General features: G+C 51.4%; 11 protein-coding genes across 11 annotated transcripts; 5 read left to right on the plus strand and 6 right to left on the minus strand.

Annotated features, from left to right (window-relative positions):
• Window positions 1-232: 232 nt before the first annotated feature.
• Window positions 233-2451, minus strand: MRS44_004013 (uncharacterized protein; the record flags this gene model as incomplete). Its single annotated transcript, XM_065622020.1, has 5 exons — window positions 233-335; window positions 406-1238; window positions 1288-1398; window positions 1448-2320; window positions 2440-2451. The coding sequence occupies 5 exons, from the start codon at window positions 2449-2451 to the stop codon at window positions 233-235; spliced, it is 1932 nt and encodes a 643-aa protein (XP_065478092.1).
• A 1722-nt stretch (window positions 2452-4173) lies between these two features.
• Window positions 4174-6647, minus strand: MRS44_004014 (uncharacterized protein; the record flags this gene model as incomplete). Its single annotated transcript, XM_065622021.1, has 5 exons — window positions 4174-5428; window positions 5478-5910; window positions 5963-6180; window positions 6233-6581; window positions 6626-6647. The coding sequence occupies 5 exons, from the start codon at window positions 6645-6647 to the stop codon at window positions 4174-4176; spliced, it is 2277 nt and encodes a 758-aa protein (XP_065478093.1).
• Window positions 6648-8847: 2200 nt separating this feature from the next.
• On the plus strand, window positions 8848-13340 carry MRS44_004015 (uncharacterized protein; the record flags this gene model as incomplete). Its single annotated transcript, XM_065622022.1, has 9 exons — window positions 8848-8875; window positions 9245-9261; window positions 9331-10022; window positions 10081-10242; window positions 10299-10774; window positions 10935-11133; window positions 12523-12592; window positions 12642-13251; window positions 13303-13340. The coding sequence occupies 9 exons, from the start codon at window positions 8848-8850 to the stop codon at window positions 13338-13340; spliced, it is 2292 nt and encodes a 763-aa protein (XP_065478094.1).
• An 11-nt stretch (window positions 13341-13351) lies between these two features.
• MRS44_004016 (uncharacterized protein) lies at window positions 13352-14499 on the minus strand (the record flags this gene model as incomplete). The annotated part of the gene is made up of 4 exons (XM_046274347.2): window positions 13352-13640; window positions 13697-14019; window positions 14080-14362; window positions 14417-14499. 4 exons carry the CDS (start codon window positions 14497-14499, stop codon window positions 13352-13354), a joined length of 978 nt encoding a protein of 325 aa, XP_046124046.2.
• Window positions 14500-14924: 425 nt separating this feature from the next.
• MRS44_004017 (uncharacterized protein) lies at window positions 14925-16139 on the minus strand (the record flags this gene model as incomplete). Its single annotated transcript, XM_046271856.2, has 2 exons — window positions 14925-15023; window positions 15081-16139. 2 exons carry the CDS (start codon window positions 16137-16139, stop codon window positions 14925-14927), a joined length of 1158 nt encoding a protein of 385 aa, XP_046124047.2.
• Window positions 16140-16852: 713 nt separating this feature from the next.
• MRS44_004018 (uncharacterized protein) lies at window positions 16853-18947 on the minus strand (the record flags this gene model as incomplete). The annotated part of the gene is made up of 2 exons (XM_046281760.2): window positions 16853-18576; window positions 18626-18947. The coding sequence occupies 2 exons, from the start codon at window positions 18945-18947 to the stop codon at window positions 16853-16855; spliced, it is 2046 nt and encodes a 681-aa protein (XP_046124048.1).
• A 979-nt stretch (window positions 18948-19926) lies between these two features.
• Window positions 19927-20828, minus strand: MRS44_004019 (uncharacterized protein; the record flags this gene model as incomplete). The annotated part of the gene is made up of 2 exons (XM_046280419.2): window positions 19927-20507; window positions 20561-20828. The coding sequence occupies 2 exons, from the start codon at window positions 20826-20828 to the stop codon at window positions 19927-19929; spliced, it is 849 nt and encodes a 282-aa protein (XP_046124049.2).
• Window positions 20829-21761: 933 nt separating this feature from the next.
• Window positions 21762-23326, plus strand: MRS44_004020 (uncharacterized protein; the record flags this gene model as incomplete). The annotated part of the gene is made up of 4 exons (XM_046279809.2): window positions 21762-22130; window positions 22182-22397; window positions 22459-22582; window positions 22632-23326. 4 exons carry the CDS (start codon window positions 21762-21764, stop codon window positions 23324-23326), a joined length of 1404 nt encoding a protein of 467 aa, XP_046124050.1.
• A 420-nt stretch (window positions 23327-23746) lies between these two features.
• Window positions 23747-24132, plus strand: MRS44_004021 (uncharacterized protein; the record flags this gene model as incomplete). The annotated part of the gene is made up of 2 exons (XM_046283092.2): window positions 23747-24049; window positions 24100-24132. The coding sequence occupies 2 exons, from the start codon at window positions 23747-23749 to the stop codon at window positions 24130-24132; spliced, it is 336 nt and encodes a 111-aa protein (XP_046124051.2).
• Window positions 24133-25002: 870 nt separating this feature from the next.
• MRS44_004022 (uncharacterized protein) lies at window positions 25003-25552 on the plus strand (the record flags this gene model as incomplete). The annotated part of the gene is made up of 3 exons (XM_065622023.1): window positions 25003-25359; window positions 25417-25461; window positions 25514-25552. 3 exons carry the CDS (start codon window positions 25003-25005, stop codon window positions 25550-25552), a joined length of 441 nt encoding a protein of 146 aa, XP_065478095.1.
• Window positions 25553-26140: 588 nt separating this feature from the next.
• On the plus strand, window positions 26141-27223 carry MRS44_004023 (uncharacterized protein; the record flags this gene model as incomplete). The annotated part of the gene is made up of 2 exons (XM_046284425.2): window positions 26141-26299; window positions 26351-27223. The coding sequence occupies 2 exons, from the start codon at window positions 26141-26143 to the stop codon at window positions 27221-27223; spliced, it is 1032 nt and encodes a 343-aa protein (XP_046124053.2).
• Window positions 27224-27354: the final 131 nt, after the last annotated feature.

Consider the following 27354-nt stretch of genomic DNA (forward strand, 5'->3'; position numbering starts at 1 on the left):
CTCCGTACTCAAGGGCCTTCCCCCAGCTAGCCTTCCCCAGCTAGCCTTGCGCAATTGTCACATCCATCCCACATTTACTGATGGCTGACCTTCTAGGGTTACCCTCTTTTTTGATACCGATGCATTGTCTCTCTGTTCCAAAGGGGTCATAGGACGCTCTAGTAGTCCAGATAGCCTACCTTCGAGACTTGAGGCCAGTGTCCTAATCTCCCCAGCTGGTCCAACAAAGCCGTCACGTCCCAATATCCACACCGAGCTCAGGAAAAATAACAACCTTGTTCCTCATCGGTTGGTCGCCGAAGTCCAAGCGGCCGAAAGGCGAGGAGTGCTTGACCCTTGGCACATTGTGAGGGTATCTTCAGTCCTCCAGCACCTCATCTCGAGATGTCATGTGTTTTATCTTACCCAAAAACGATTGTCATGCCCATATCGCCACTCACCCTCCTCCAGAGATGGCCGCCCCTTCTCACCCATGTCATCATCATCGCCCCTTCTTCATGTTGCATCATCTCAGCCTTGTCCGCGCGTCTCCAAACCTCTTGAACGATACGCCATGCCCTTTCGATATTCAGCATGCCTTGTCGGCGGCCGATCGTAACGAATGCTTGTCGGGCGAGCTCTCGGTCTCCCAGACTTGTCGCCTCACATGCCGCAACGAACAGTGGCCATAGGAGCGCCCCCATGGGACCGGAATTGCTCACTACTCCCACGCAATGGGTCAAGCTAACGTGCGTATGGCGTTGGACCAGTGGGTGCTCGCGAGAGTAGCTGTGGATTTCGCGATACATCCACACGAAAGCTGAGTGGTAATAGGCCAATGCGTTGTTGAGGATGCTCTGGAGGTGAGCCCTCTCCGCCGCCTTGTCCGCAGATAGATCCTGTGGATCCTGTGTAGATGTAGTGTCAAGTGGCAAAATAGGGTGCCACTCCTTCAGGGCAGTTTCAATAGCCGAGGCGGTAGTCTCGAACTCGGTCCGCAAAACGAACACGGTGGAGAGCTCTCCATATCTGATAGCGACGTCGAGCTGGTCCTTGAGGGCGAGAAGGTAGAGGAGACGGTGGATGATGGGCCAGAGGGAGGTAGCCATGCCAAGAAGGGTGTCGACGCTTCCGAGAGGAGACGAAGCTCCGCGCGAGTCCAGAGGAGGGGGCGGGGCAAGGTATCTAGGCCTAGGGGCAGTCGATAGGGGTGCTGTACCGAATGAAAGTGCTGTAATCACGTCGAAGTATTGAAATATCTGGGAACATGTTAGTGATAGTTCAGAGGAAGATAGAGGATTAACTTACCCGCTCCAAGAAGACACTGGTTGGGTCGGTGGTAGCTTGATTGTTGCCCATGATTGATATGGCGCCTTTGAGGTGGCTATCCACGATATTCGAACGGTTTTTCTGAACCAACTGCAAAACTATCAGCGCCTACCTCGAGCTCGAAAAACACTTCACCCACCACGTCGTAGTAGACTAGTAGCATAACTGCAGCCAGGAGTTCGTTGGGATTAGTATCCTCTCCCTTCTCAATCAAATTCGCTAGCCCTTGAATAGACTCATTATAGAAGTAGACACTCTTCTCTTCATTCTCAACGCCCCTATTCTCCAAGTGCGCGCTAGCCAGGGCATACACTGCATTTATAACTGCTTGGCTGTAGTGGCATAAGGGAAGGATCAGCTGCTGAAACGGGTTGCCGCACTCCTCCTGCAAAACGATGAGATGGGAGAGCACGTTGCAAAAGTGGTCGACAAGAGCGCGTCTGTTGGTGCGCTCTGAGAACTCGGTAAATGCCGGCGAGCAGAACTCGAATCGTGGAGAGGGAACCGAGACAGGCGCATTGAGGGATAGCGACGGGGTTCGAGGGCTTTGAAGGATTGTATTCGCCAAAGCCAGCGAGTCTTGCCAAGCACTTTCCTTGGCGTCATCGTCTTGGTTAGAGACAATGGTCTCGTCAAGGCTCGGGAATTCGAAGTCGATCGAGTCAATCCGGGATACGATGGGCAGATCAGTCGGGCTCCAGGTCAAGAGGCTACTTATAGGGCTGCTCATCTGCTTGCCCGAGAGAGGGTTCTGCTCCGTAATGATCGGCGCCGCATCGAATGGTGCATCGCTTCCTCGTCTCTCTTGCTTCCATTGCGGAATGAGAGCGGTATCATCAGGTGACTGAAGGGTTCTGTCTGAGCTGGAGGACGAGGAGTTGGCGTCGAGCGGGAGGGTTGCGAGGGATCCACGCTTGCGCCTTTGCCGAGGTTTGATGGGCTCGTATCGACACTCCCAGCCGTGCTTCTGGCAGCGGGCGCACTGGGGATGGGTTTCGTCGCATTTCTTCCTCTATAACGAGCGTGTTAGGACCGATTGCGAAGGCTGGAGCCGTGGTTGTGGTATACCTTTTCCTTGCTGCGGAGGGCGTGTTGGCGACATCATGGACAGCAGATGGTGGAGGGACTTACCAGGAACAACATCCTGAAATGGAGATAAATTCCAACGGTCAGTGCAGGTTCTTGAACGGTCGAAAACTTCAGGAAACCACGGGCAAACTAAACTGAGGAGCAAGGGGGTTTAAAGGTCAAATTCTGCGTCGCAAACGTCCCGGAAAACGTACCTGCGCGGGAGCGCTTCTTGGGGATCTTTGGTGGTGCAAGTCTCGTGTACAGTAACATGATGCGGTTTGCGATGTCCGAGGCTAGTTAATTACTCATTACCCATCCATCCGCTCATTCAATCATTCTCAATTGTACCAGCCAGAGAACCTGATCTGGGCTCCAGGACGACGTTCTGGATGACGATGGGGTGGGTGCGTTCGTTGTGGGGTAATCTGGCTGAAAGGGAAAATCCGGGAGTGCAACTCCAGGATGCGAAGTCGAAGGACGTGAGAGCTGGATATGTGGATCGCTTTCGAGGAGATGGAAGTTGGGATTTGGGTAAAACAGGAGGGAAATCGAACGGGGAGCCTGGTGAAAAATGGAAATGGAAAAATAATCAGATGAATGGACCCCTTGCGCGCTGGGGGTGTTATGGCTCGGTTCTCTTAGTGACATTGAGTCGCTAGCGGCCACAAGGGCCATGCGTGGAGTGACCCAGAACGGCCAAAGTGGACAAGAATTCGCGGGGTTACATGGCCAGATTGCCCTAGAAGGAGGTGTAGGCACGAGTGTGTTGGGGGTCCAGGCCATACGTAGTAGGGCTCTTGGTGTCGGCTTCTGAGCAAGCTGCACCGCGGCGCCGGTATCATGGATTGGGCCTTCATGACCCACCATGGTGTCTTTTTCGGCGATCGTTGCCATGAGGGATCCTCCAACGGCTCCTTCTTCCTCGCAATATGATTACTGCGGAACGGTGCTACTTCCCAGGTGGGTTACATGGCGGCGGAACGATTTTTTCAGAATGTCTGGCTGGGTATTCGTCCCGTGCTAGGCAGAAATTGCCCGAACTCCTTTGGATGCATAGTACGATCCGTGATGGGTGGCTCTCACGCAGACCAGTGGTGAGACCTGGCTCGGCTCCGACATCCCCGAGGCATGTCGAGTGCTCCTGGCCCCTCTCCCTTCCAGCATGCTTTGGTCACTGGCCCCACATTTACACCTTTTGCCTAACCTAACCACCACAATTGATCTACTGAGAAATTGTTTTCTCAGAGCCTCACCTTCCCTTGCTATCTCTTAATCCTTGTCATGTATCGATCGCTACTGGTTATTTCGCTTGAACAATCGGCATAGTGAAGTACCAGGCCATAATGCCAGCCCAAGACCCAAAGACCATCGAGGGCGAGCCGACCATCTGGAGTACCAAATCATCAGGCCCTGTTCAAGAACTTGGGGAATATTTCCCCTCGCTGGAGGAAGTGAGAAGTAACTGTGTTATCACAGACGGGTCAGCGAAGCTAACGACCGAGCGCTTGGATGTCTTGATTGTCGGGGCTATGATAACATATCGCACCCGACTTGATAACTTCTATCTGGATGTGTTGCATAAGATGAATGGGACTTTTCGATAGACACGTGTGGAGATATCAAGAAGCGGCGGGCAAGCAAAGGAAATTTGAAATACAGCTTCTGGGCCAATGTATAGCATATATTTATTGGCGATCATGATCAACACCCCGGGCCGAGCCATGGTTTGAGATGCAACCCTGTACCGAGTATCTTGTCGGTTGAAGTATTCACTATACAAGTGGTAGAGTATGCTCAGAGGGTGACTCTATAGATCTTTCCAGGCTCCGTATCCACAGCGTTGACTTCTTTTCCATCCACTTTGAAGGCCTTGCCGTCAGACACACGCACCGCCAGCCTTCCACCCCGTGTCGACTTGATCTTGGCCTCTGACAGCATGCCATCGTCCCAGCTCAGGTCGACGACAAACCCGCCACGTGCAACAAGCCCTTTGACCGACCCGGCGGGGAGATCGCTGCCTAGGGCTGGAAGGAGGTGTACCACTCCGGCATGACTCTGCACAAGCCATTCAGCAACTACCGCAACGAGGCCGAAGTTGCTGTCGATTTGAAAAGTCCAGTCACTGCCCTCAATTCTATGAAGCAAATTGTTCATTGGGTGATACCGGAGCAATGTTCTGGTTTGGTCCAAGCTTGCGTCGCCATCGAGCAGACGAGCGAAGCACGCCGCTGTCCAAGCTCTCGACCACCCGGTGCCTGCACCGCCAGCATCAAGGCGACGCTGGATCGATACCCTAGCAGCTTCAGACAGCGTTTTGTTGAGGAGGGGGCTCATGGCGCTCCCGGGGAAAAGGTCCCAGAGATGCGATATATGACGATGATTCTCTTCTTTTTCCGCATAGTCATTTCGCCATTCCTGGACTTGACCGTGGCGGCCAATAGCAGTTGGCCGAAGCCCAGAACGGAAATCCAGCGCTTTGGTGACCATTTTGTTGTCATCCCCGGATATTCCCAAAGCTGAAGCGATCTCAACATAATTGGTGAAGAAATCGTAGAGCAAGGAATTGTCCATGGTTGGTGATATGTCGATCGCCCCTTCCAATCCTTCCTCAGCCATGTCTCTGGGGATGTAGAAGAAGTTCTCGGGGGAGATGGAAGGACCAGTCGAATGGTAGCCCTCATGTTCGAAAATGTAGCAGTTAAAGAATGCAGCAGCATCTTCGAATAAAGGCCAGGCGGTATTTCTCAGAAATTCCTTGTCACCGGTGAAACGGTAATGTTCCATCATGTGGCTCGTCAACCAGAGATTGCTCATGGGCCACATGGTCCACCTGATGCCATGGTCATGTGGTGCAGAGTCACCCCAGAGATCGAGATTGTGGTGAGAAACGTAGCCAGGGCAGCCATACATGCGCTTGGCAACATCCTTACCCCGTTGACGACTGCGTTCAAGCAGGTCCCAGAGTGGCGGAAGCGCCTCGACAAGGTTGGTTGTTTCTGCGAGCCAGTAGTTCATCTCGGTATTGATGTTGACAGTGAACTTGCTTCCCCTGCCCCTAGTGTTAGCCCTTGCTTTATCACAATATTCGGCTGACAAACCATGCCGGCTGGTAGTTATCATTCCAGATTCCTTGCAGATTTGCCGGAACACCGAGCCCGGGGCCACCGGTATCACGGGAGGAAGATATCAGCAGGTGACGACCGAAATTAAACATCAGGGTGATGAATTCGTTGTCTGCGCGCGGATCGTTCTGGTATTTGGAGACTCGCCGATCGGTGCGTAAACGACCTGCCTCACCACTAGACCCGAGGTCAAGTGTGACCCGATTCATCAAGTTACTGTGATCTTCCTTCGCTTGGGCCCGAAGCTTGTTGAAACCAACTGAGGCGGCGGCATTCAACTTTCTGTTGACCTCGGCTTTATATTTTGACTCGCTGTCCCACTGGAACTCTGTCTCCGCATCATAGAACAAGTCCACTCTGCTAGCTCCGGTGACCTCAAGGGACTTCCCATCGTTCGAAGTCGCAACATCTTTCTATGTCAGTACCTCCCTTACTTGTTTGCCACGGGCTCTCGTACTCACCCCCGTCTGACTGGATGCGCACAGCAGAAGAAAAAGCAATCGATCCAGCATCGGATCCTCCAACATCAAGTACTATGGTGTTCGGATATGTAGAAGCCGAATGGTTGACTATGCCCCGATCGCGGGACAAGCTGACCTTGACACCCAGCTTACCCGCCTCGCTGGCTGTTAGCCTAACGGCAATAACACCCACCGGGAAATTGGCAACATATTCACGCCTGATGACACTTTTGTTAGAACCCAAAAGCATGCCAGTAGTCTTCGACTTACCCATAAGTAACCCCTTCATAATCATAGCTCACACCCATGATTCCCTCAGCGGTGTCCAACCACCGAGTATAGTTTGACCAGTCTTGCTCATAGTGACCAAAATCAAGATTTAGATTATTGGTGACGCTGTACGATCGCGAAACGTCCGGAGAGCAGGACATATGGTCGATGACTAGGTCATTCGCTTTCGTGAGCTGGCCCTTTTTCAGATAGTCGCGGACTTTGGGAAAAGCATCGAGAGAGTCAGGATTGATACGGTCCTGAAAAGGCCCACTCCATACAGAATTCTCGTTGAGGATGATCTTTTCCGAGGGGGAACCAAATACCAAAGCCCCCAGCCTGCCGTTTCCTAGGGGTAGAGCAGAGTTGAAATCCCACCCCGGCCAGTCATACCAGAGGTGACGTGTTCCCACATATTGTGGTGGCTGGCACAGTGCCAAACCGGCGATTGCAATTAGAGTTGCAAAGGAAAGGTGCATTTGAGACGTCGGCGGTTCGAAGGTCTAGATGTTTGGTTTGGATATGAGTCAAGAGGGGTTGTCTCAATTGGTTATATAAGTTACTGATTTCTGCCCGCCACGGGTTTGAATTTTAAACTGGGATACATAAGATACACTTAATCCACCCGAAGGGATAAATACCCGACGGGAGACCTAGATTCCGGCACGGGCAATTAACGGTGCTCATCGTTACCATTACATCATCCACACACGTCGGCAATGGCTTGTTGGTCCTTGACGTTACGGAACACATCACGTAACGTAGAACTCCAAGCATGAGTTCAGGCGCTTACTCCGCTTACTTTAGGGTGTGAAGATCTCTGTGCGTGCTAGAGCTGTCCCCAGTTTGAGTATTGTCGAATGCTTGCAGGACCCAAGATGCGGGACAAAAGCCTCGCGCTCATTAGGCTGCGTACGCTAATAACCACTTGGTCCGGTTCGGGCCGACAGCTTTGTTCAAGCTCGCCTAGATCGAGTTGTGACCACATCTTGAATTGCAATGAATAGAGGACCACTCGACATACCCTCGTGACCCCATGAGGCATGGCTCATCAGCGGCTGTCAGGCCCAAGAGTTCCCCACAATCTCTGTTCCTAAGTGGAAGGTCTTCGATCTTCGAAGCCCCGTGGGGAAATGAGCCACTGGCATGAACTACGAACTAAAGCAGGAATACGAAGAACTGCCTGTAATGGAATAGAAGATTAAATCGATTCAGAGCCCCTGCAGCAACGAGCACAGATGTGTCACTAGCTCGAGCCTCTCAGGGCTCATGGGTACCATGGCATGAGCGACCACTCTAGCGACAGCAACTTGGAGATTGGGCACACGTCGTTACCGTGAAGTCGTCGGTAGGAGACAATGCCATCACCAGTCGACCGCCGATACCGTGAAGCCGAAATCCATACCAAAGAGCCTGCGAGATACTTTCCGTTTCACCGATCCGGAGCGAATAGCAGCTGATACCAGGTATCGCAACGCCTGAAAACGTGCACGGACGAAATCCTGATGGTTCGCCCTGTACAGGGAGAGTATAGTTCCCCTTTCGCTCAAGCATTCTCGGCCCACTTCAGCCCCCTTTGGCCTACCTGACAGAGTGGGGAAAGCGGGGAAAGCAGGGAAGCAGGGACAATAGTGGGCAGAGCTGATGAAACCTTAAAGTTGAGCGCAAAGGAGATTCGTTGTTGGATATGAGCGGGTGATGGTGCCAGGGTCATGGCATCGTTTGAAGTGGGGCGAACTACGACTGTCAATGTCAGCGCACTCGGCCGACGGGAAGATGTTCTCGACCCGCGGAGAGTAGCTGACTACTGGATGATCGGAAGTTACCCGACGGGTATTTTGTGGGCCCTGGCACCCGGCGGCGAAACGACACCATCACAATCACCCGTCCAAGTGCAGAAGTTTGGAGCCTCGCCTCTAATGTCCCGAGCGGGAAACGTCATGGGTATAACTGTGTGGTGGAGAATTGCATCACCAGCGAGGCCGCCCATATTCATGGGAATAGTTTGACTGGGGTCCTGGAATTTCCGGCCTTACCGATCGTGGGGACCGAGATGAAATACTGGCTGAGGCACGCCTAGATGCTCCCAATTGATTGTGGTGCCTCTATTTCTCCGTGGATTTCGGGGAAGTAGCTGAAATTGTATTCTAGAAGTTCCTCGCCAGTTCCAGCACTTGAACACCCGGGTGGAGAGAGGGAGCTGGTAGTGGTGCTATCAACTTCAATGGTCAAAAGTGTGACAAATGCCTGTGACCTGCCACTCAGCCGGGTCTTGAATTTGGTAGGCTGCGGCTGGTGGGGAGATTGCATACACTGGAATTTGGTTGCTACTCGTCTGTGGACGTCTGTGGAGGGACTAATGGCCCGAAATCTCATTGGAAATATGCTAGGAGGCCTTAACACCGCGTGCCCATGCGGGTTCATGCTGTGCTGTTCGAGTCGAGTCAGGAATCCAGAAATTCTCGCCCGTCAAGTCGCATGCACTAACTAATATTTCTCCACTGGCACCCCTACCTATTCTCGGCTGATATTTTCCTTTTATATCAACGCGTTCCCCGCGTTTCTCGGCCCGCCTCGGCGCGTGCCAGCTCATCCTTCCCCCTTGCATCTCCACAATGGACGCAAGCGACGCTGCATCAGCTGGTTTGACAAGGAAAAGGTTACGAACTTCACATGCGGTAAGGCCAATTATTTGTGTGCTGTTCTCGCGGAGCTCTAACCTTTGAGCCAGTGTGATACCTGTCGGGCGCGAAAGATACGGTCAGTTTCATCTGCTTTCTTGACGCCATAGGTTTCAATGCTGAATAGAAGGCAATCAGATGCAATGGAGCTCATCCATGCGCCAAATGCTGTGCATCCGACATAGATTGCACCTATGGGTCTGAGGCAAACTCGTAGGTCCGCGCATCTCCCAGCAACCTTGTCCAGCCTGCTTACCGCGCAAATGTTCTAGGAGAGGAAAGGGGGATCTCGTCTTGGAGGGGATTTTACGCATCGAAAAATCTCTCCTAGACTTGAATGCCAGCATCGTAAGTGAATCTTGACATATGTGCTTCCACACTGAGCCTAGACGTTGGACTTACCGACCGCCGACGTAGTCATCGTTTGTTCATTCCAACAGTCACCAACAGCAGCAGCAGCAGTCACCAAATGTATCGTCAAGGGGCTCGTTTGCCCGTTCCTACCCTCAACATGGCATCGGCACGCTCCGGGCTGGCCACCTAGCTCCAACACCTACCAGTGAAGTTCAACGAGACGATGAGCATAGCTTCAACAATGCTGTGCTCGACCCAATGCATACGTCAACCACCGAGTCAATACTTCAATGGCCTCATTTCGATAACTTTCCTTCTTTGCGCGCCAACTATGTGCCCATTTTTCGCCTAGAACAGTCACAGCCTGCACTGGTCACGAAGAGGGCTACGACCAGTCCATATGTGACAACAGATGATGTCAGCGCTATTCTCGACTCGTTCGGACATCACGTCAATTTCTGGTACCCGACTATGTCCCAACACCAACTCCGACACATACGGTCCAATTTTCAGCACGGGGTGCCTGACGAGGACAGCGTTGAAACATGTCTAGGACTGTTGACCATGGCACTCGGATGTGCAAGCCAGACCACTGAAGGGCTGAACCAGGGACGCAGTCTTACCGAGGATGAGCTACAAAGGAGACTACTGAAGCGGAAGATAGGGGATGCCTACTTCGAAGCTGCCCTGAAGAAGATCCACGTGGCCCACCTGCAAGTCAGTTCTGAGGCAACGCAATGCTTGTTGTTCGTTGCGTAAGTGTCTGGAACAGGCGATATTGCGCTGAGACGTTGACATTGGTTCGGAGTACAGGCTGTATTTTGCGTTTCTCGTTCGACCGCTCCAGGGCTGGGAGTACCTTAGTACAACGGCGGCAAAGTGTCTTCTACTCCTGGCATACCCCCGAGCCGAGCAAACATCTGAGGAGCAAGAACGTATCCGGAGGATATTTTGGTCCTGTTATATTCTTGAAAGGTAGTACAAACCTGGCACGTTACTCTGCTCTTCCCATGAAGCTGATCGACCCCCAGCGACTACGTGGCTGAGCTTTCGGCCTGCCCACCTTCTGGCATTGCCGGCGTCGAATCATCAGTACTGTTACCTGGGACATATCAAACCCATCTACAGGAATCCGAAGAGGAACAGTCTTCGCTTTACTTCCTTGCTTGCATAAGCATGCGCCGTCTACTGAACCGTGTGCATCATCTCCTCTACTCTCGTGACTCCGGCGCAGCCCTAGACTCCGCACGATTTCACCGCATAGTTGCCGAGCTGAAGCATCAGCTAGACAAATGGCGCGATATCCTGCCCCCAGCATTCGCCTTCAGCCTTGGTACAGAACCCACAGCGACTGAGTGTGGCGGATTCCTGAGGCAGCGTTACTTGACATGCCAGGGCGTGATCTATCGTCCATATCTTATGTGGGTTTTAGGCGGAGGAAGTGGTATCGCTGCAGATGCACCAAGTCAGGGCGCTCTCAGCAACTGCAAGGCTTGTCTAGACGCTTGTCTCATGCACGTGCTCAACTTAAGAAGCTTCTCACATACGGTCCTGGTTGATACATGGATTTGTTCCCTTTCGTGAGTCCCTCCCTGATAAGCAAGTCTAAAAACCGAAGCTTTGGAATAATCAAAATTCTGATCAATTCAACGAACACCGCTGACCAGATATCCGTAGGATGGCCGGGACCATGCTTGTTCTGCTTAGCGCTTGTCAAACACCTGTCCTCAGGGGTCTTATCGAGCCGGAGGTTCTAAAGCTAGGGGACCATCTGACAGACCTCTTCCAAAGCTGGCGGCGACTTTCCTTGGGCCGAGACTCTCCCGGCGTTGAGCAAAGCTTGTGGGTTATCGATGAAGCCGATAGGTATATTAAAAATCTCTACAGCGCCGGGGTTAGTACATCAAATGTTTCCACTTAAGTCAACGAGTTATATAACTACTCTTAAAGCTAAAAAGAAAAGAAAAAAATTACTTTATAACTACTTGGGTATTCTATGGGCAGCCCATCTTTCACCCTCCGGTGGAACCTCGCCTCGTTTGAATAAATGGCGCACGTGATGTTCTCATCAAGCCGGCTTGCATAAATACTGGCCGATGAACTAATCAACGCCTCTCATTATTAGCCCATGTCACGTGTGATAATCAGACCTTAGTGAAGCCAAGCCAGCTGGCCCACATCCTACACCTTCACCAATCTGAGCACAATCTTTAACATTGCCATGGATGGGCTTGTAGACCAGTCAAGCAGACTGGCCTGCGCGAGTTGTAGGAGCCAGAAGAGGAAATGCACACGTGAACTTCCTTCGTGCCATCTTTGCCGAAAAAACGGCCGGCCATGTGTGTATCCTGGGAGCCAGGCCATAGGAGGTGGGCATCAAGTCCACGTGGTAAGCTACTTTGCCTAATCTTCTTGACACTGGATAGTTTTTCAGGTTGACTTGACTGACTTGGATATGTCTATTGGAGCCGACTACCTTGCAAAACACCTTCCCGGCTCTTTTCTTCCTTGACTCGTACACCTTCAAGCAACGGGGATCCACAATCTCAAGTCCTCCAGTATCTGCTCTTCCTCAAGAGTTTTTGAGGATGATAGGCAAAAGCCCAGAACAATTCTCCAATGTCGTTGACTCATTTTTTGCGATGATTCATCCTGTCTTTCCTATCGGTGAGATCGGTGACACGTGTTATTACGAATGACCACAAGATCTGACTTGTATGTCTTGGCAGTCTCTAAAAGGACCTTGCATCAACAGATATCCTCCGAAGGGTATCACTCTCCTGACGTCATACTACTCCTGCAATGCATGGAAATCTTGCTACCTAATAGGGACGGAGCTGCCATCGATCCTCAAACGCAATATCGCAAAGCAAAACGATGTCTCCATCTGATAGAAGATCAGGGCATCATTTCGATGCGTGTTCTCCAAGCAACTTTGCTGTTATGCTTATACGAAGCAGGTCATGCCATATTCCCGGCCGCATTTTTATCGGTTGGTCATTGCGCCCGAATAGGCCATGCCATCGGAATTCACGACCGGCGCGGTGTTTCACAGATGTTTCCATCAACAAGTGATTGCTTGCCCGTCTCCCCTTAGCTGAAGTTAGTCATTAATGCTGCTCAGTGTCGTGGACTGCAACGGAGGAGATACGCCGCACATGGTGGGGTGTGATAATACTAGATCGGTAGGTAACTCGACATCAAGTGAGGACAAGGCTAACTCCCCAGATTTATCAATATTGGCCTGCCTGATAGGCCATTTTCCTCCGTCGACGCATGCTCTGAAGACCTTCTACCCATGGATGAAGCCTTATGGGACCTGGGTGTGAGTTTCACCTGAGCTATGGAGTATCGGAACCCTAACGGCCAGCTAGGAGCAAACGGTCGTTCCGTCGCTCGCTGTTTCTAGCAGCACCGACTTGCCTGCACCCCCATTCGCCAGAACATGTCAAGCAGCACATCTGCTTTCCAGAGTCCTATCCCACATTGGCACAAGCCAAAGCACAAGAAGTCCAGAACAGTATTACTCTGAGGCGCTCCAGCTACATGGAATCCTCTCTTCTTTCAAGCTGGCACTGGACCAAGAAGTGAAGAGGGAGGAGCCTCATGCGTTCGTTATCTATTCACCTGCTCGAGGACTTTGCTTCAGTGCTATCATTGCATTATGTGACAATCACACCTGTGCTGATTTGGATGACCTGTCGGGTGTTGGCACCCCAGAGCAGCTGAAGATGCAAGAGACAGCCCTCAATACCTTGCATGAGATTGGAGCATCAGTCTGGCAGTTTGCTTCTCATCTGGTCAATCTCCTTGAGCCACAAGGGAGCCAAATCACCATCAGTCCCTTCGCGGCCCAATGTCTCTATGACGCCGCCACTCAATACCAGTGGTATATTGAGGAGACTGGAAAAGTTGAGCTGAAGGCGGCAGTCGACCTACTGAAGCAGGCATTGGCATTTATTGGATGCTCTTGGAAAGTTGGGGGTAAGCCGGGGCCCGTTAGTCATTCCATTACTACTACTGACACCGATCTAGAAAAATATTGCAGAATCCTTGAGGGGGAGACGGTGTAGAAGTGCGCGCATCATTGAAGTTCCAGGAATCCCTTGTTGCCAAGTTCGTTCTTGGTCCAGTCCCACAGTTGCTTAGCCAATTCAGTGTTCTGAGCGAGCGGGCTCGGCGTTCCAATCTTTGCATAAGGGATGATGTAAGCCCCAGAGTCTTTGGATCCGAATTGCGGGCTTGCAATTGCAAAGAGCGAAGACCAGGCACCCTTTTCCTGATCATCCAAGATGCCCAGACAGCGCATGACCGGAGTGATGGCACGCAGGACGGAGCCAGGTGCGGCGCCAGTCGCTTGTTTGTTGAGGTTTCTGGTCAAGTCAGTATTGTCCGTGGAGTTGTGTCATTGGCGACGGGTTTGTCTTACGTGTCGATATGACCAGGATGGACTGCTGCTGTGCAGATGGTACCCTGGCTAGCACCGTCTCCTTTCTGGGTAGGACCATAAATAGCATGCAGTCGCTTGGCATGGAGAATGTTGGCAAGCTTGCTTTGACCATACCGGGTCATGGCTGATTCCTTTTCAAGCGAGGGGTTTCCGAAATCGATGCCGCCCTTTGGAGGGAACCTCGCGTGTCCATCAGAAGTGACATTGACGATTCGCACCATGTCTTTGGGAGAATTGGCGGCGGTGGACTGGAGGAGAGGGAGAAGATGGAACGTGAGGAGCCAGTGAGAGAGGTAGTTGGTCTTGATTGAGAGTCAAGGTGTTAGCATGGCGACGCATAGTAGTGGAAAGTTTGAACAAACCTGGAATTGAATCTCATACCCATCTTCGGTCAGAGCAAAGGGCACACCCATAATACCAGCGTTGTTGATCACGCCATGGAGCGAAGACTCGTCGTTGGAAAGCTTTTTTGCGGCAGAAACCACACTCTTGAAACTAGATAGGTCGAGGGGAAGGAAGAGAATTTGTGCTGAAGGAAGTTGCGCCTTAATCTCCGCGATGGTGGCTGTGGCCTTGGCTTCGCTGCGAGCACCCATGTACACCTTGGCACCACGAGAGGCGAGAGAAACAACTGTTGACTTGCCGCTGAGCAATGTTAGGCTAAGCAATCTGGGAGAGGTTTCAACTGCATGAACTCACATTCCCGCGTTCCCACCAGTGACGAGGTAGATTCGACCGGCCAGATCGGGTAATGAGTCGGGGGAGAAGGTGGTTGAGGGCATGTTGGAACAGACGTAGAGATTGCAGGAGAATAAAAGGGTCGGTGTAGTTTTCTGTGATGCTGGGTATGATGATAGAATCGAAAAGGGAGGAGAAGGAGATAAGAGGCCATATTTATGCCCCAAGTTTGGTCAGCCTTGATCAACTCTTCACGCACTATCACCGCCTCCTTCCGCGTCCAAGGCGCGGCCCGAAGTGGGGCCGTCCGCATCCCCACCGCCGCAGTCCGCGTGAGATCCGCTAGCGTCCGCTAGCGCCGGCATTCAAGATGACATGGCCAAGAAAATGGAGGAGAAGGCGCAACTTTTTAGATATTAAGATGTATGATAGGTCTAGTTTATGCATAAGCGCAGCTTACCGCTGCTTCTATGTACAAGGAATCTAATATTAGACTTGCCAGCCCCTTCTATCTTGATCCATTGAAATCTTAAGCCTTGGTGGTGCGTCGCTCCCACTCGTACAAAGCCATCATGAAGGGTCCAACACCGCGGGTGTCATCGGGAACGATAGGGACCTCAGTGTAGTACTGCAAATAGCATGTTAGCTGGTATTTCTTTAATGAACACTTAGGAAAGATACATACCTTGAAAGAGGCATCGCTATTCAACGAGCCGACCTCGACGGTGCCCTCCCACGTAATTGTGCCGTTGGCATGCTCCGTGACAAAGTCGTTGACCAGATGGTTGTAGGCTCTAGCAGCGGGCTTCGCAAAAGTCCTCTCATCCAAGTATCCGCGTCGAAGGCCAGCAAGCAATCCGTAGGTGAACATGGCAGAGGCAGAGCTCTCAAGGTAGTTACCCTCAACACCGGCGTACTGCTTGTTCATGACCAGCCACCAACCGTGGCTCTCGGGGTCTTGAGCCTTGACAAGGGCCGTCGCAAGCTTCTTGTAGTAGGTGCGAAGGCGCTTGTAGCCGGGGTGAGACTTGGGGAAGACGTCGAGGACCTCGATGAGTGACCAGATGTACCAACCGACAGCTCTGCTCCAGACGATGGGAGAAGCTCCGGTCTCGGGATCAGCCCAGACAGCCGTCTTGCTCTCGTCAAAGCCATGAACGGGTAGACCAGTCTCCTTCTCAATGGTGACCTCCTGAATCTTGTCCCACTGCAGAACAATGTCGTTCCAGGCGGTAGTGTTTTTGGCATCAAAGAGGGAGGTCCAAACAGCGTAGAAAGAATCGGCCATGAAGATGCCGTCGAGCCACATCTGGTCCGGGTAGGTAGGAGCCCGGTGCCAGAAGCCTCCAGTGGGGGTACGAGGATGCTGGTTGAGTCTGTCGCGGATAAAGTCGGCTCCAGTTCGGTACTTTTGCTCACCAGTCTTCTGGTACCAGTAAAGAAGGTTCAGCGCAATGCGGTAGTTGTCGAGCGAGTACTTGGACATGTCATAGTTGACAATGGAGCCGTTTGGTGCGATGACGAGATCATCAATCTGGGAGCGGTACCACTGCAGCAGCGTCTCATTCTTGGTCAACTCGATGGCTGCCTCATAGCCCTCATAGATCACGCCTCGACCATACCAGTATGCTCTCTGGGTTTCATGGTTGTTGCGGATCCAAGAATCAGCCATGCGGGCGAGCAGCGTGTCAGCTGCAACCACATTGGCGGCGGCCAGAGTAGCACAGAGGGTCTGGAACTTCATGGTTTCGGATAGGAACGATCGATAGATGAAGATCTAGAGGAGGTGGCTTCGAGATTGGCTGAATGGGCGGCTGCAGAGGACTTTATCATCTAGCTCAAACAATGTTACCCTGTGCGCGACTCCACCAACTGTCCCTGAGTTCAGACAATTCTTCCGTGGCCAGACCACGAAGATCCTGCCTATCCAGCCATCAAATTTGGCAGTTGGGATTGTTGGCTTACACTTGCGTGATTTTCAGGGGAGACATAACCAACTGTTGTTTCATGTTGATCAATTCCCGCCCTCTGTTACACTCGGATGTACCAAGGGCTGTGCCCGTTTTCCCACCACTCACGAGGTGGCCTTGGCTCCGCTAGACAGGGTAGGCTTAGAAATATGCATGAACCGTAGTCCAATTGTTTCCCGATGTGGGAGAAACAAGGGACGTGCCCGGAGCCCCGTGTTATTAAAGGTTGAAACTACGAAACTCTGTCCGGAGTATGCTTCCTTTCTAGCTCCGGAAAAGCCGGTAACGCGTATGTCTTGTGGATCATCATATCTTGTTTACCTATTGGTGCGCGTGATCTTTCGTCACTAATTGCGGCACAGGTTGAGAGGTATATGTGGCATCATTTAAGAGATACCAAGAGAGAAGACTCGGAAATACGTTAATACGATCAATGACAATCTGTGAGGCCTGTCCCATCACATAAACTAAGAAATTCCCAGCAACATCAAGCATCTGCCTTCTCCTCATGCATCGCATGCACTTTGCCTTCGTCACTGAGAACCGAGACCCTCCGTCTTGGCGCCATTATTGCGGCCGCAGTATCCCAGTACAGATACGTAGACTCAGCCACATCCCCTTCATTCTCTTCATCCGATCCTACTTTGATGATGTGCCAATCCGCTCGCTCAAAGCGCTCACGACATTGAGAACTCATGCCAGCAAATCGAATCTCAAGGCCTTCTCCAGCGTACGTCTTCAGGGCTGCGACCATGTTCCGCAAGTGAGTGACGGCAGTCGTGTCAATCATGTTGACGCGAGTAAAGTCAAGAACGACGACTCTGATCTCCGGAAGCGATGAAGTACCGTCAATGCCGGCTTGTTTACGCAGACGCGCCACTCTCTTCTCGCCCACCACAGACCAGTTTCGCTCCGTTTCAAGGCCGTGACTCCCATTGTAGACTGGTGCATGGAAGGTTTGGATGTCGTCCAAGATCTTGGATGTGTTGCGAAAGGCGTTGGGGAAGAAGAGAGACTCGTTGAACGTGAATACCCTCATGTCCTCGGGAATGTGAAGTGAATCAAAATGTGCACCGCCCAATCTCTGAGAGTTGCCAGCTCTAGACTCAACGTCGCTACCCGTTGAAGACAGCCGCGTGAACACCTGGCGCAACAACACGTAGACGATATTAAACCCAACAGCGCATCCGATGCCGACCTCACTTGAGACAAAGAGTGTCACCCAAAGTGCAAGCATTGACGATATAAAATCCGCTAGCGAAGTCTTCCAGTATCTGTAAAATGTTGACGGGGGAGAAATGAGTCCCCAGACAGCAGTGATGATGATGGCAGCCAACGTCGCTTTGGGGATCCAATAAAGAGTGCCCACAAGCTCATAGACACAGACAAGCACGACAGCCATGGTCACGACACCAGATAGTGGTGATTTGACGTTGCATGACGAGTTGACCGCCGTCCGAGACATGGCACCGCCAACACCCATGGCATGGAAGAAGCTATTGAAGAAGTTGGTGATTCCGAGATAGCAAAGCTCTTGGCTCTGGTCTGACGCGTAGTGGTTCTTGACGGCAAAGGCTCGAGCAATAGCAAGGTGCTCAACTGCGGAGCCGATAAAAACGGCAATGCTGCGGCCGGCAATCTCGGGAATGAGATCCTTTCTTGGCATTCTTGGCGCTTGCTGACCTTTGGACTGAACCTTGACAACATCGAAGAGATAGTCTTCTCGGTTCTTGTTGACAGCATAGCTCACTCCGGTAAAGAGGACGAGTGCGAGGAAGGCTCTGGTGATGGACAAGAGCCAGATTACCCTGTTCTTTTTGCCCCATCTCTTACCAGACTTGTCCAGTATTGTCAGGAACAGTATTCCCGTAAATCCAATGAGACATGCCCATCCGTTAGCATTGGGCAGCTCATTGAAGATATCATGGATTTGTCGAGCAGCGCCATCGCCAACATTGTCTTCCCCCAGGAGAGAGTCCATCTGATTGAGGATGATGGTGATGGCAATGGCAGTAATGAAGCCGCTAAGCACAGGGAGGGAGATAAACTCCAACAGGAATCCAAGCTTGAGGAATCCCAGTACCATTCCGTAAATGCCCATCATAAAGGCGGTTGCGGATGCGATCTCGGATGGGGTCCATCGGTCTTGAAGAGCGTGAACATTCTCAGAGGTGAGCAGGCCGATGAGCGAGGTTGGTCCCGTTGATACATCTACAAAGAGTCAACTTGAGAATCTTTCGAGCGATATGAACCAACTGACCTTTCGTGGACCCCATAAAGGCGTAAATTACCGCAGGCAGCCAGCTAGACATCAACCCGTACTCGACAGGGATGTCTGCAATCTTGGCATAGGACAAGCCTTGCGGAATCAGCATGAGACCCAGCGTAAGACCCGCTATCAGGTCGCTAACGAGCCATCGCGGGTTATATCTCGGCAACCAGCCGATGATGGGGAGCTTGTCGGCCAGATACTGGACAGTTCCGGAAGGCAGGGATCTGGCCCCAGAAGCGCCAAGCCGGGCGGCTCGGTTCCAAGTAACGTCGGTTTTAAGATCCGATTTCAGGGTATCAAAGAGCTTCATTGTGAGATAATTCAAGATGTTGGTAGAACAAGGGACAGAGAAGTTGATGAGAAGACTAAGTTCTATCGTTACAGAGATCAGAACGATATTATTATATGACACGCCCTACACTGCTCCTGTAACAGTGTCTATCCCAAAACACCACCACACACTCTTGCATTATCTTCTTTCCAAAGATAGATCCTACGCAATGTCATCTGACGGCAGTGATAGACTCAAGGCCATCCATAACGGGCAGACCTCAGGTTGTAACATCTTGTCGCGACCATTGGCCGCACACCACCATGACCGAGCCACTGTGCCCTTCATTGGATAGCGGCATGCTGCATCGATGTGATTCCTGCAATCGGCCATATTTTTCTACCGAGTGAAACCCTCACCTTGAGATGCGTGGTAGCAATGCCGAAGGCCGAGAGAACAGCTCGATATGCCCGTCAATTAACTAGAGTCTCGATAGATCTGATCTATAGGCTGTGATGCATCTCTCGTGTGTGCAAAGGTCCCGGTGATCACGACCACCTGAGCAACCACGACGCCGATCGCGCTCAGACTCTATCTATCCAAGACTATTAGAATCAATTAACCGGCATATAAAGGGTTGTAATGAGAACGCCACGACACGCTCCAGCGAACGGGAAGATGCTTCCGCCGACCGACCTTCCTAGAAAGGATCCAAAAGCGGCCGCATTACCAAGTTTGCATTGGGTTGCGTTGCATGCAGAGGCTAAGATCGTGGTGCAGTAGCAATGTTTCAGCTTACGGATGCCAATCTAGGAATAGTACGCATCCGGAACTCGAGTCGATTGATATCACTTCTCCGCTACATGCAGCCGGTGCGGAGAGATGTCACAATGATATCACAGTAAATATGAGTAATCCTGTATAGTATTCGGCATATTGTTCGGGTGACAAAGGCACGCTCCCGCGTCTAATGCACTCGGGTTACCAAGAAGGGTCCTCTGCTTCCAATGGACCCTCGTCACAGCCCCTGTTCGGCAGGCCATGCTGCCCAACCACACATGATGACCAGTTTGAGGACCACTGCAAGCCACAAAGCTCCTGCAGTCCCAAGTTCGCTCTTTTGGACCAATCCACCGATAATAGCACCAATGAGAAGAAGAGATGGCGCTGCAACCCGACGGTTCCTCTCTGCATTGACAAAGACGCTCTCAAACAGTGCAGCATCAGAGAACAAGTCACAGTAGATGCTTGTCAGTACGACACTAGTGAGAGCGTTGTACTTCAATGCTCTACTCGCGACAGCCTGTCCACAACTCTGGAAGGCAACCAGCGCGATGGGGGTGATGACGTACCAGGGGACATCATCAGGACCAGCACCCTTGGGTCCCCAAGTAACGATGGCTGCAGCCCCTGCCACAAACAGTGTCTGTATGGCGAATGATAGACACAAGACCCATTTCCGAGTTGGTGAAGGCGAGAACATGCGATGAAGGCGGCTAAAGAAGAACGACCCAATGCAGAAGGCCAGGATCGAGGAGCCTGACTTTTTCCATCGGTTTGTTCCCGCTGTCGGGCCTAGACCCAGATAGACTGTGTTCCCTGCACTCTGTAAGTGACCATTCAGAAATTCATGATTAATTGATCTATCTTACCTGTCTGCATGGAAACGAAAGCTCCCCAAGTCGAAATGGAGGCGCTATCAAGGATACCCGTGATAATGTAGCATCCGAGAAGCATGACATCGGCCCAGTCTCGACGAGCATCGACAACGAGCTTCTTGCGCAACCAAGACCCAGACTTGGGCTTTCGTCCCAGCAGAGCTTGCGACTCGTCGTTTCCATTCAGAATACCATTGCCAGGCCTGGACTCTCCAGTACCCGCAACGGTTCCATATGACGCCGGATTTTGTGGCTGAGCCATTATTGTTGAATAATTGAGAGATTTCAATTTCGTAATGAGGGTAATAAATGTCTCCGTATCTGGCGGCGGGACCTGTGAGTGTTGAAATTGATTAATACGATGCCGTTGATGCCGGGCGGAGAAGTCCAGACGCGTCAGATTAAGTACACGGAGACTTGTTGTTCCAAACGAATCGCATACCAAATACGTATTAGCTTATTGGAGCCCCGGATTACGTTTAGATGGGCAAGATCGGCTCGGAAATAATCCCCCAACTACAGTACCAAAGCGCCAACAGAGGGGCGGGCGCATGCCTTGCTTTGTTAGTGCCAAGAGCTAAAGCACGTCTTATTAGGCTTAATTGAGCTTCACTTTAGCACCTCTTTCCGGAGGAAACATAATTCACTGAGAGATGGGTTGGGCATTCAGTTCACTTGCTGTCTTGCTCTCCGTTGCGACCTTGGATCTCAAATGAAAGACCCGTGACAGGGCATCCCGGCAATAGATCTGAGACCGAAGAGTTTGCCGTTTCCGATGATCACTCGATCTCCTGCATATCCCCTTCCGAATATCCGTGAAGCCAAGAATTGCGACCCCTTCAGCCTGCAACCCCACGCAACCTCCATGTCTTTCGCGTCAGCATTACGCCATGTGCCGACCATCCGATTCCCCGCACTCGCCTCGGCAGTCATCACATCTTTGCTGGCACCCAAGGCGGCATCGTTGCCCCGTTGATGATGTGTTTCGGAAATCCCCCGGGCATCGCTTTCTCGGCGTTGCCAAACATGCCCCAAAGGAACCTAGCAAGAGCAATTCAATTCTTGTTGATAAGGAGTGAAAAAGGTGCTTCAATTATCCGGTGGTGTTCACTACGACATCACACCTCCTTGACACACATACCATCCACCTTGTGACTACCTATTCTACACTACTCTTGTTTCCAATTTTGTGAGAATGCGCTACTCTCCGCTTTTGAGCTCGTCGCTCCTATTGAGCCTCTGCGCTGCAGTCCCAGTGCAGGACAGCCCTCGTGAGCGGCTCCTCAGGGGTCTCAAGCTGCCCTCCAGCTATAATGGCGTAGCTGGCGGAAAGAGGCTGCCTTTCACGCCGGGATACAAAGACCCATACGACAACGCGGTTGACTCTGTGGGAGAGAAGCTTGATCCTCTCCCCTGGCGAAACGGCGATGGCGCTTCTGTTCTGGGACCATGGAACAAGGAGCGATCTCGCCAAAATCCAGACCTCGTCAGGCCTCCTAGCACTGACCATGGAAATCTCGACAATATGCGCTGGAGCTTTGCTGACTCGCACATTCGCATCGAGGTATGTGGCGCGAGATGACAGCCTCTAGATCCGAGAACTGACATGTAACAGGAGGGTGGCTGGACCCGCCAAACCACTGTCCGAGAGCTTGGAACCAGTGTTGAGCTCGCTGGCGTGAACATGAGACTCGATCATGGTGTTATTCGTGAGCTTCACTGGCACAAGGAAGCTGAATGGGCTTATGTGCTCGACGGTGAAGTCCGCGTCACGGCTCTTGATTATGAAGGCGGAAACTTTATCGACGACCTGAAGAAGGGAGATCTCTGGGTACGTCAGCTGGCCGACATTTTCAAGATGGCTTCAATCGAGATTCTAACGACTACAATAGTATTTCCCAAGTGGTATTCCTCACTCTCTTCAGGGTCTCAGCCCCAACGGTACCGAGTTTCTCCTGATTTTTGACGACGGAAGCTTCTCCGAGGAATCAACCTTTGTCCTCACTGACTGGCTTGGTATGTGAAATAGCCTGTTGCACTGAACCAACCAATCTAACAATTATAGCCCACACTCCTAAGTCTGTCATCGCCAAGAACTTCAACCTGGCTCCCGAGGTTTTTGCCCACATTCCCGAGAAGGAAAAGTACATCTTCCAGGGGCGAAAGCCTGGCTCAATCAGCGACGAAGCTCCCAAGGGCAAGGAGGTCAAGAAGTCCAAGTACAACTTTACCCACAGAATGCTTGACCAGAAGCCCTTGATCACGAGCGGTGGCCAAGTTCGCATCACCGACTCTAAGAACTTCCCCATCTCCAAGACAGTCGCTGCAGCTCACGCCCTCATTGAACCCGGTGCGATTCGCGAGATGCACTGGCACCCATCTGCCGACGAGTGGTCCTTCTTCCTCAAGGGTCGCGCCAGAGTGACCATCTTTGCATCCGAGGGCAATGCCAGAACGTTCGACTACGGCCCCGGAGATGTCGGCATCGTGCCCCGCAACATGGGCCATTTTGTCGAGAACATTGGCGATGAGCCTGTTGAGATGTTGGAAATCTTCCGTGCCGACGAATTCAGGGACATCTCCTTGTTCAAGTGGCTTGGCGAGACCCCCCAGAAGCAAGTGGCCGATACCTTGTTCGCGGAGGACCCAGAAAACGCAAAGAAGTTTTTGGCGAGGATCAAGAATGCGGACAACAATGTCATCACCAAGCCTGACTTTGTTCGCTCGAAGGGTCCCAGTCCCATTGGAAAGGATCTATGATAGGTGAACACGGCAGCGTTGAGACTTGGCAATGCCTCATAGCCGACAGCTCTCTGAAAGTCTGAAAAATTGAATTCTTCATTTGTACATTGGATGCAGGTAGTGGTTGAGTCAAGAGAGGTTTCAGGGTACCTTAGGTAGAAATCGTCGGAATATAAGGGCTGTTCTTGATCACCTGTGTTGCCTCCCCTCCATTCTCCGAAGCTATCACGACCTTCCCTCCCAGACTACAACGTGACTTTCCAAATTATCCAAGAATAGAAAAGTAAGTCTCCAAGAGGAATTAACGCTCAGGCTCAAATAGGTATTAAGGCCTAGCAAGGAAGCGGGGTTCGGCAATGAGGCGGGGTCCGGAAAGGATGCGCAGTCCGGGATGTCTAGCAGAAAGGAGCCATCTACTACAGCTAAGCGTCCATCACCATGAGATGCGATGGTGGTAAAAGCACTAATGTAGGCGGGTATGAATGCCGTTTCATGGTTGGGCCCCTCTTTAGAATTGCACATGACCATGAGTTTGGGCCTGGTGTCAAGGTCGCAGTCAGTCAAGACCGCGGCAGACTAGAAGCCACTTTCAGACAACACCTTGAATCCCCTGCGATGTACTTTAGCAGAGTTCCTATTGTGGTGTATGGAGTCAAGAGACTCAGCGTTGTTGACGCCAGCGTGCATCCTATCTCAACCGGCGGAAACGTCGGCGGCGCAGTCTTTGCTGTCACTGAAAAGGTTAGTGACGAAAGCACCATGTCACGAATGCAAGCTAATGAGTAATGTAGGCTGCTGAGTTGATCCAGGCACGGACGAAATAGGCATGGGAATACAGGAAGAGGTTAACCAGACGCTAGAAGGTTACAACTCATCATGGTGCCAATCATAGCGCCAACTGTAGTGCAAAGTAACCCTTTCTAGATGCCATATTAGAAGGATTTTTTGCCCTGGAAAAAAGGCACTTCTTATAGTATATATAAAACTTGAATTGAGGCTGTGATTGGCGATGTAATTGGCGTGGCAATTGGGACATTCATTGCGAGAAAATGAGGCTATCACGAGATGACCTTTTCCTACGTGCACTGGAAAAGCCGAAGGTTAGGCTGCTGCCTAGTTGAGTCATGTGATCCTGCACGGGCCAAGTGCTGTGTAAATAACTTGGGCTATTGCTCACATGCATTCGACAGCATTGTTTCATGCTGGTAATAGGAAAAACTCGTTGAAAGCCAATTAGTCTCTGAATCCTACCTAAGGATATTACCTGTTAGTGAAAAAAGGCATACTATACAGAACAAACTCATCCAGCGTTTTATACTAATATAGGCAACTTATAATTCTATATTTTGTGTTGTTTCTAAAGTGAAATGTCGGAACTCAAGGGTAGGTAGAAGTGGGATAACCGAGCGAGAGTGGGAGGACCGACGCTAACCCGCAAATGGAAATCACCCGGAAATAGAGCGATAAGGAGTACTTCTCCCAGGGCGATACAAGCACTGAGACATGTGTACTTATTAACTACACGTACCAAGGCCAGAGTCCAGCTTCAGCTTACTGGCTGGTGATTGGCTCAACTCGAACCCCATTTTATCCACACAAGCTAAAGCCGTTGACCCTCGAAAGTCGTAATTTTATCTTCGGCCTGTCACCATCTTCAGCCCCATTCCCCGATCCATCCCAGCAACACCCTCGCCATGTTCGCAGCATCAAGACTCAGATTGGTCGCCCGACCATTGTCACGCGTCGCTATGCGGCCGCTTCACGTGACGCCTCGACGCCTCGCCTCGGCGGACCCCCCGAACCTGTCCGAGATGATGATGAACGACCCCAAGATTAGGGAGACGTTTGAGAAGCTTAGCCGACACCCCCCTGCTATCATTGCCATGCAAAAGGTTGGCGACATCATTAAGAGCAAGGGTAATGAGATCTCTCCAGCTTCTGATGAGCTACTTATTTATTCTCGCACAGGATTTGAGCCTGGCAAGCCCCCAAGCAAGATGGAGGTGATGAAGCTCTTGATGGACAAAGAGTTCCGAGATGCAGCACAGACAGTGGGTTGCCTTGATACTCGAGACGTCATATGATTGCAGACTAACGAGAATGTGTAGTTGACAACCGAGATGCAGAACGCAGGCATCGAAATTAACCCTGATGTAGTCTTGCCCTTCCGCCTAACCTCACAACTATTGTGCTAACTTTGAATAGGCCTTGATGGCGATGGTAGGAGGCGATAAGAGCAAGTAAGGGTCAGCTTCGACACACGCCTTCGGTTAACCAATGAGGCTCGTCGCGATGCCCTTGAAGTGTTTTAGACGAATTGGATCACAAGATGTAAGCAGTGAAGGCCGCACTATTGTATGTACCTAAGAAAACTGAGATGTCATGCTTCGGAGATAGGGAATTACTGCCGGATCAGTGTCTATTTGTATCTACCTCCTCCGTTGACAACCTCTGAACTGCCATCACATGATAGGTCATGTTGAGACTCTTGTTTGTTTGACGAGAAGCAACGCAACTCGTTGGCAAGCTCCATTCCCTTGGTAAAGAGCCTTTGAGGATTCAGTCTATGTACCTCGATAACGAGACATGACTATGTTGACTGCCATATCTCTGAGGCCATCGGCCGCTTTTATGATCCGCTCCCGGAAATCCGGAGCCGGATTCCGAACCCCGAATCTCGGCCGACTGGACCTCTGCGGGGTTTCGGTTCCCCGCACATCACGACTCGGAATCCGTTTCAGCAATCTTCATCACTGGTATAAAAAGGACAATAAATCTGCGTCGATGTGTATATTAGCTGGCCTATTCACGTCTTTTTAAATCCTTGTCAATATGAATAGCTTCCCCCTTGCCGGCTTTGTCGGCTACACGTCAAAGACGTTGAGCTACAAGACCACCTCGGATGGTGACATTTCTGTTGATGTCGTCTACCCGGAGGAGACGGATAGCTCTCCTATCACTGTTCTCATCCATTATCATGGCGGGTTCCTAGTAAGTTAACTAGTTCCTCAAGCATGCCATGCTGCTAACTTATTGAAACAGATTATTGGTGACAGATACAGTTTCCTGCCGTACTGGCTGGTTCACGCCTGTACCTCTCGCAAATGGATCTTTGTGACGCCCGAATACCGTCTAATTCCGGAGACGACGGCACACAGCGCTGTTGAGGATGCTGCGGATGCTTACGAGTGGGTTCGGTCCTCACTCCCAGGTCTCCTGGGCCGCTCAATCGGCTCGGTCCTAGTGTCAGGCTCGAGTGCCGGAGGTTACTTGGCACTCACGACGGGAACCTTGGCCAAACAGAAGCCCGAAGCCTTGCTTCCCATCTATGGAATGCTTGATCCCGCCGGGTCTCGCTACACGACACCTGGCTCTAGCATCTTTGGTCAAGCCGTCTTTGACACAAAGCCTATCCTGCAGCAGTTCCCCAAGAAGAAGGAAAATGAGGATAGAAAGCCGATCTCTGCTTGCCCTCAAACTGAAGCTTCAGCAAATGATCCCAGATTCTCTCTAGCGGCGGCACTCCATATCGACGCCCTGTTCCCCGATTACATAACCGGCGTCGACGGCCTTAGTCGTGCACTTGCCGAGGAGGGCATCACGGCGATCCCCGAGAAAGATAAGAAACTCTTCCCACTGTCGTTTGGGAATTTGGTTGATCTTCCCCGTACATTTCTGCTCCATGGTGTCAATGATTCAGCTGTGCCCATCGAGAACAGCGTGACCGCAGCTGAGAAGCTTCGGGCGGCGACGTCGAGCGAGATTATCACCGAGTTCCCCGAGAATGCGGAGCATGGGTTTGATTCTAGAATTGGTAATGTCAACGTGGAAGGAAAGGAAGGGGATAAGGTCCTGGCAGTGGAGAGCCTGAGGAGGGCTATTCAGTTCCTGGAATCCTCGGTTCTTAAACCATAGCTGGGATGAGTGCGTAGTAGCCAATAGGCGCATTGGTCGATAATTCCATTGCGTTCAAAGATAATGTGTTGCCAATCAAAGTTTCGCAATTCGCCGAGACGTTATATTCCAGCCCTAACCGACCTGTTCCT

The sequence above is a fragment of the Fusarium solani genome, assembly GCF_023522795.1.
Source record: "Fusarium solani strain SB1 chromosome Unknown bctg00000002, whole genome shotgun sequence".
NCBI lineage: Eukaryota > Fungi > Ascomycota > Sordariomycetes > Hypocreales > Nectriaceae > Fusarium > Fusarium solani.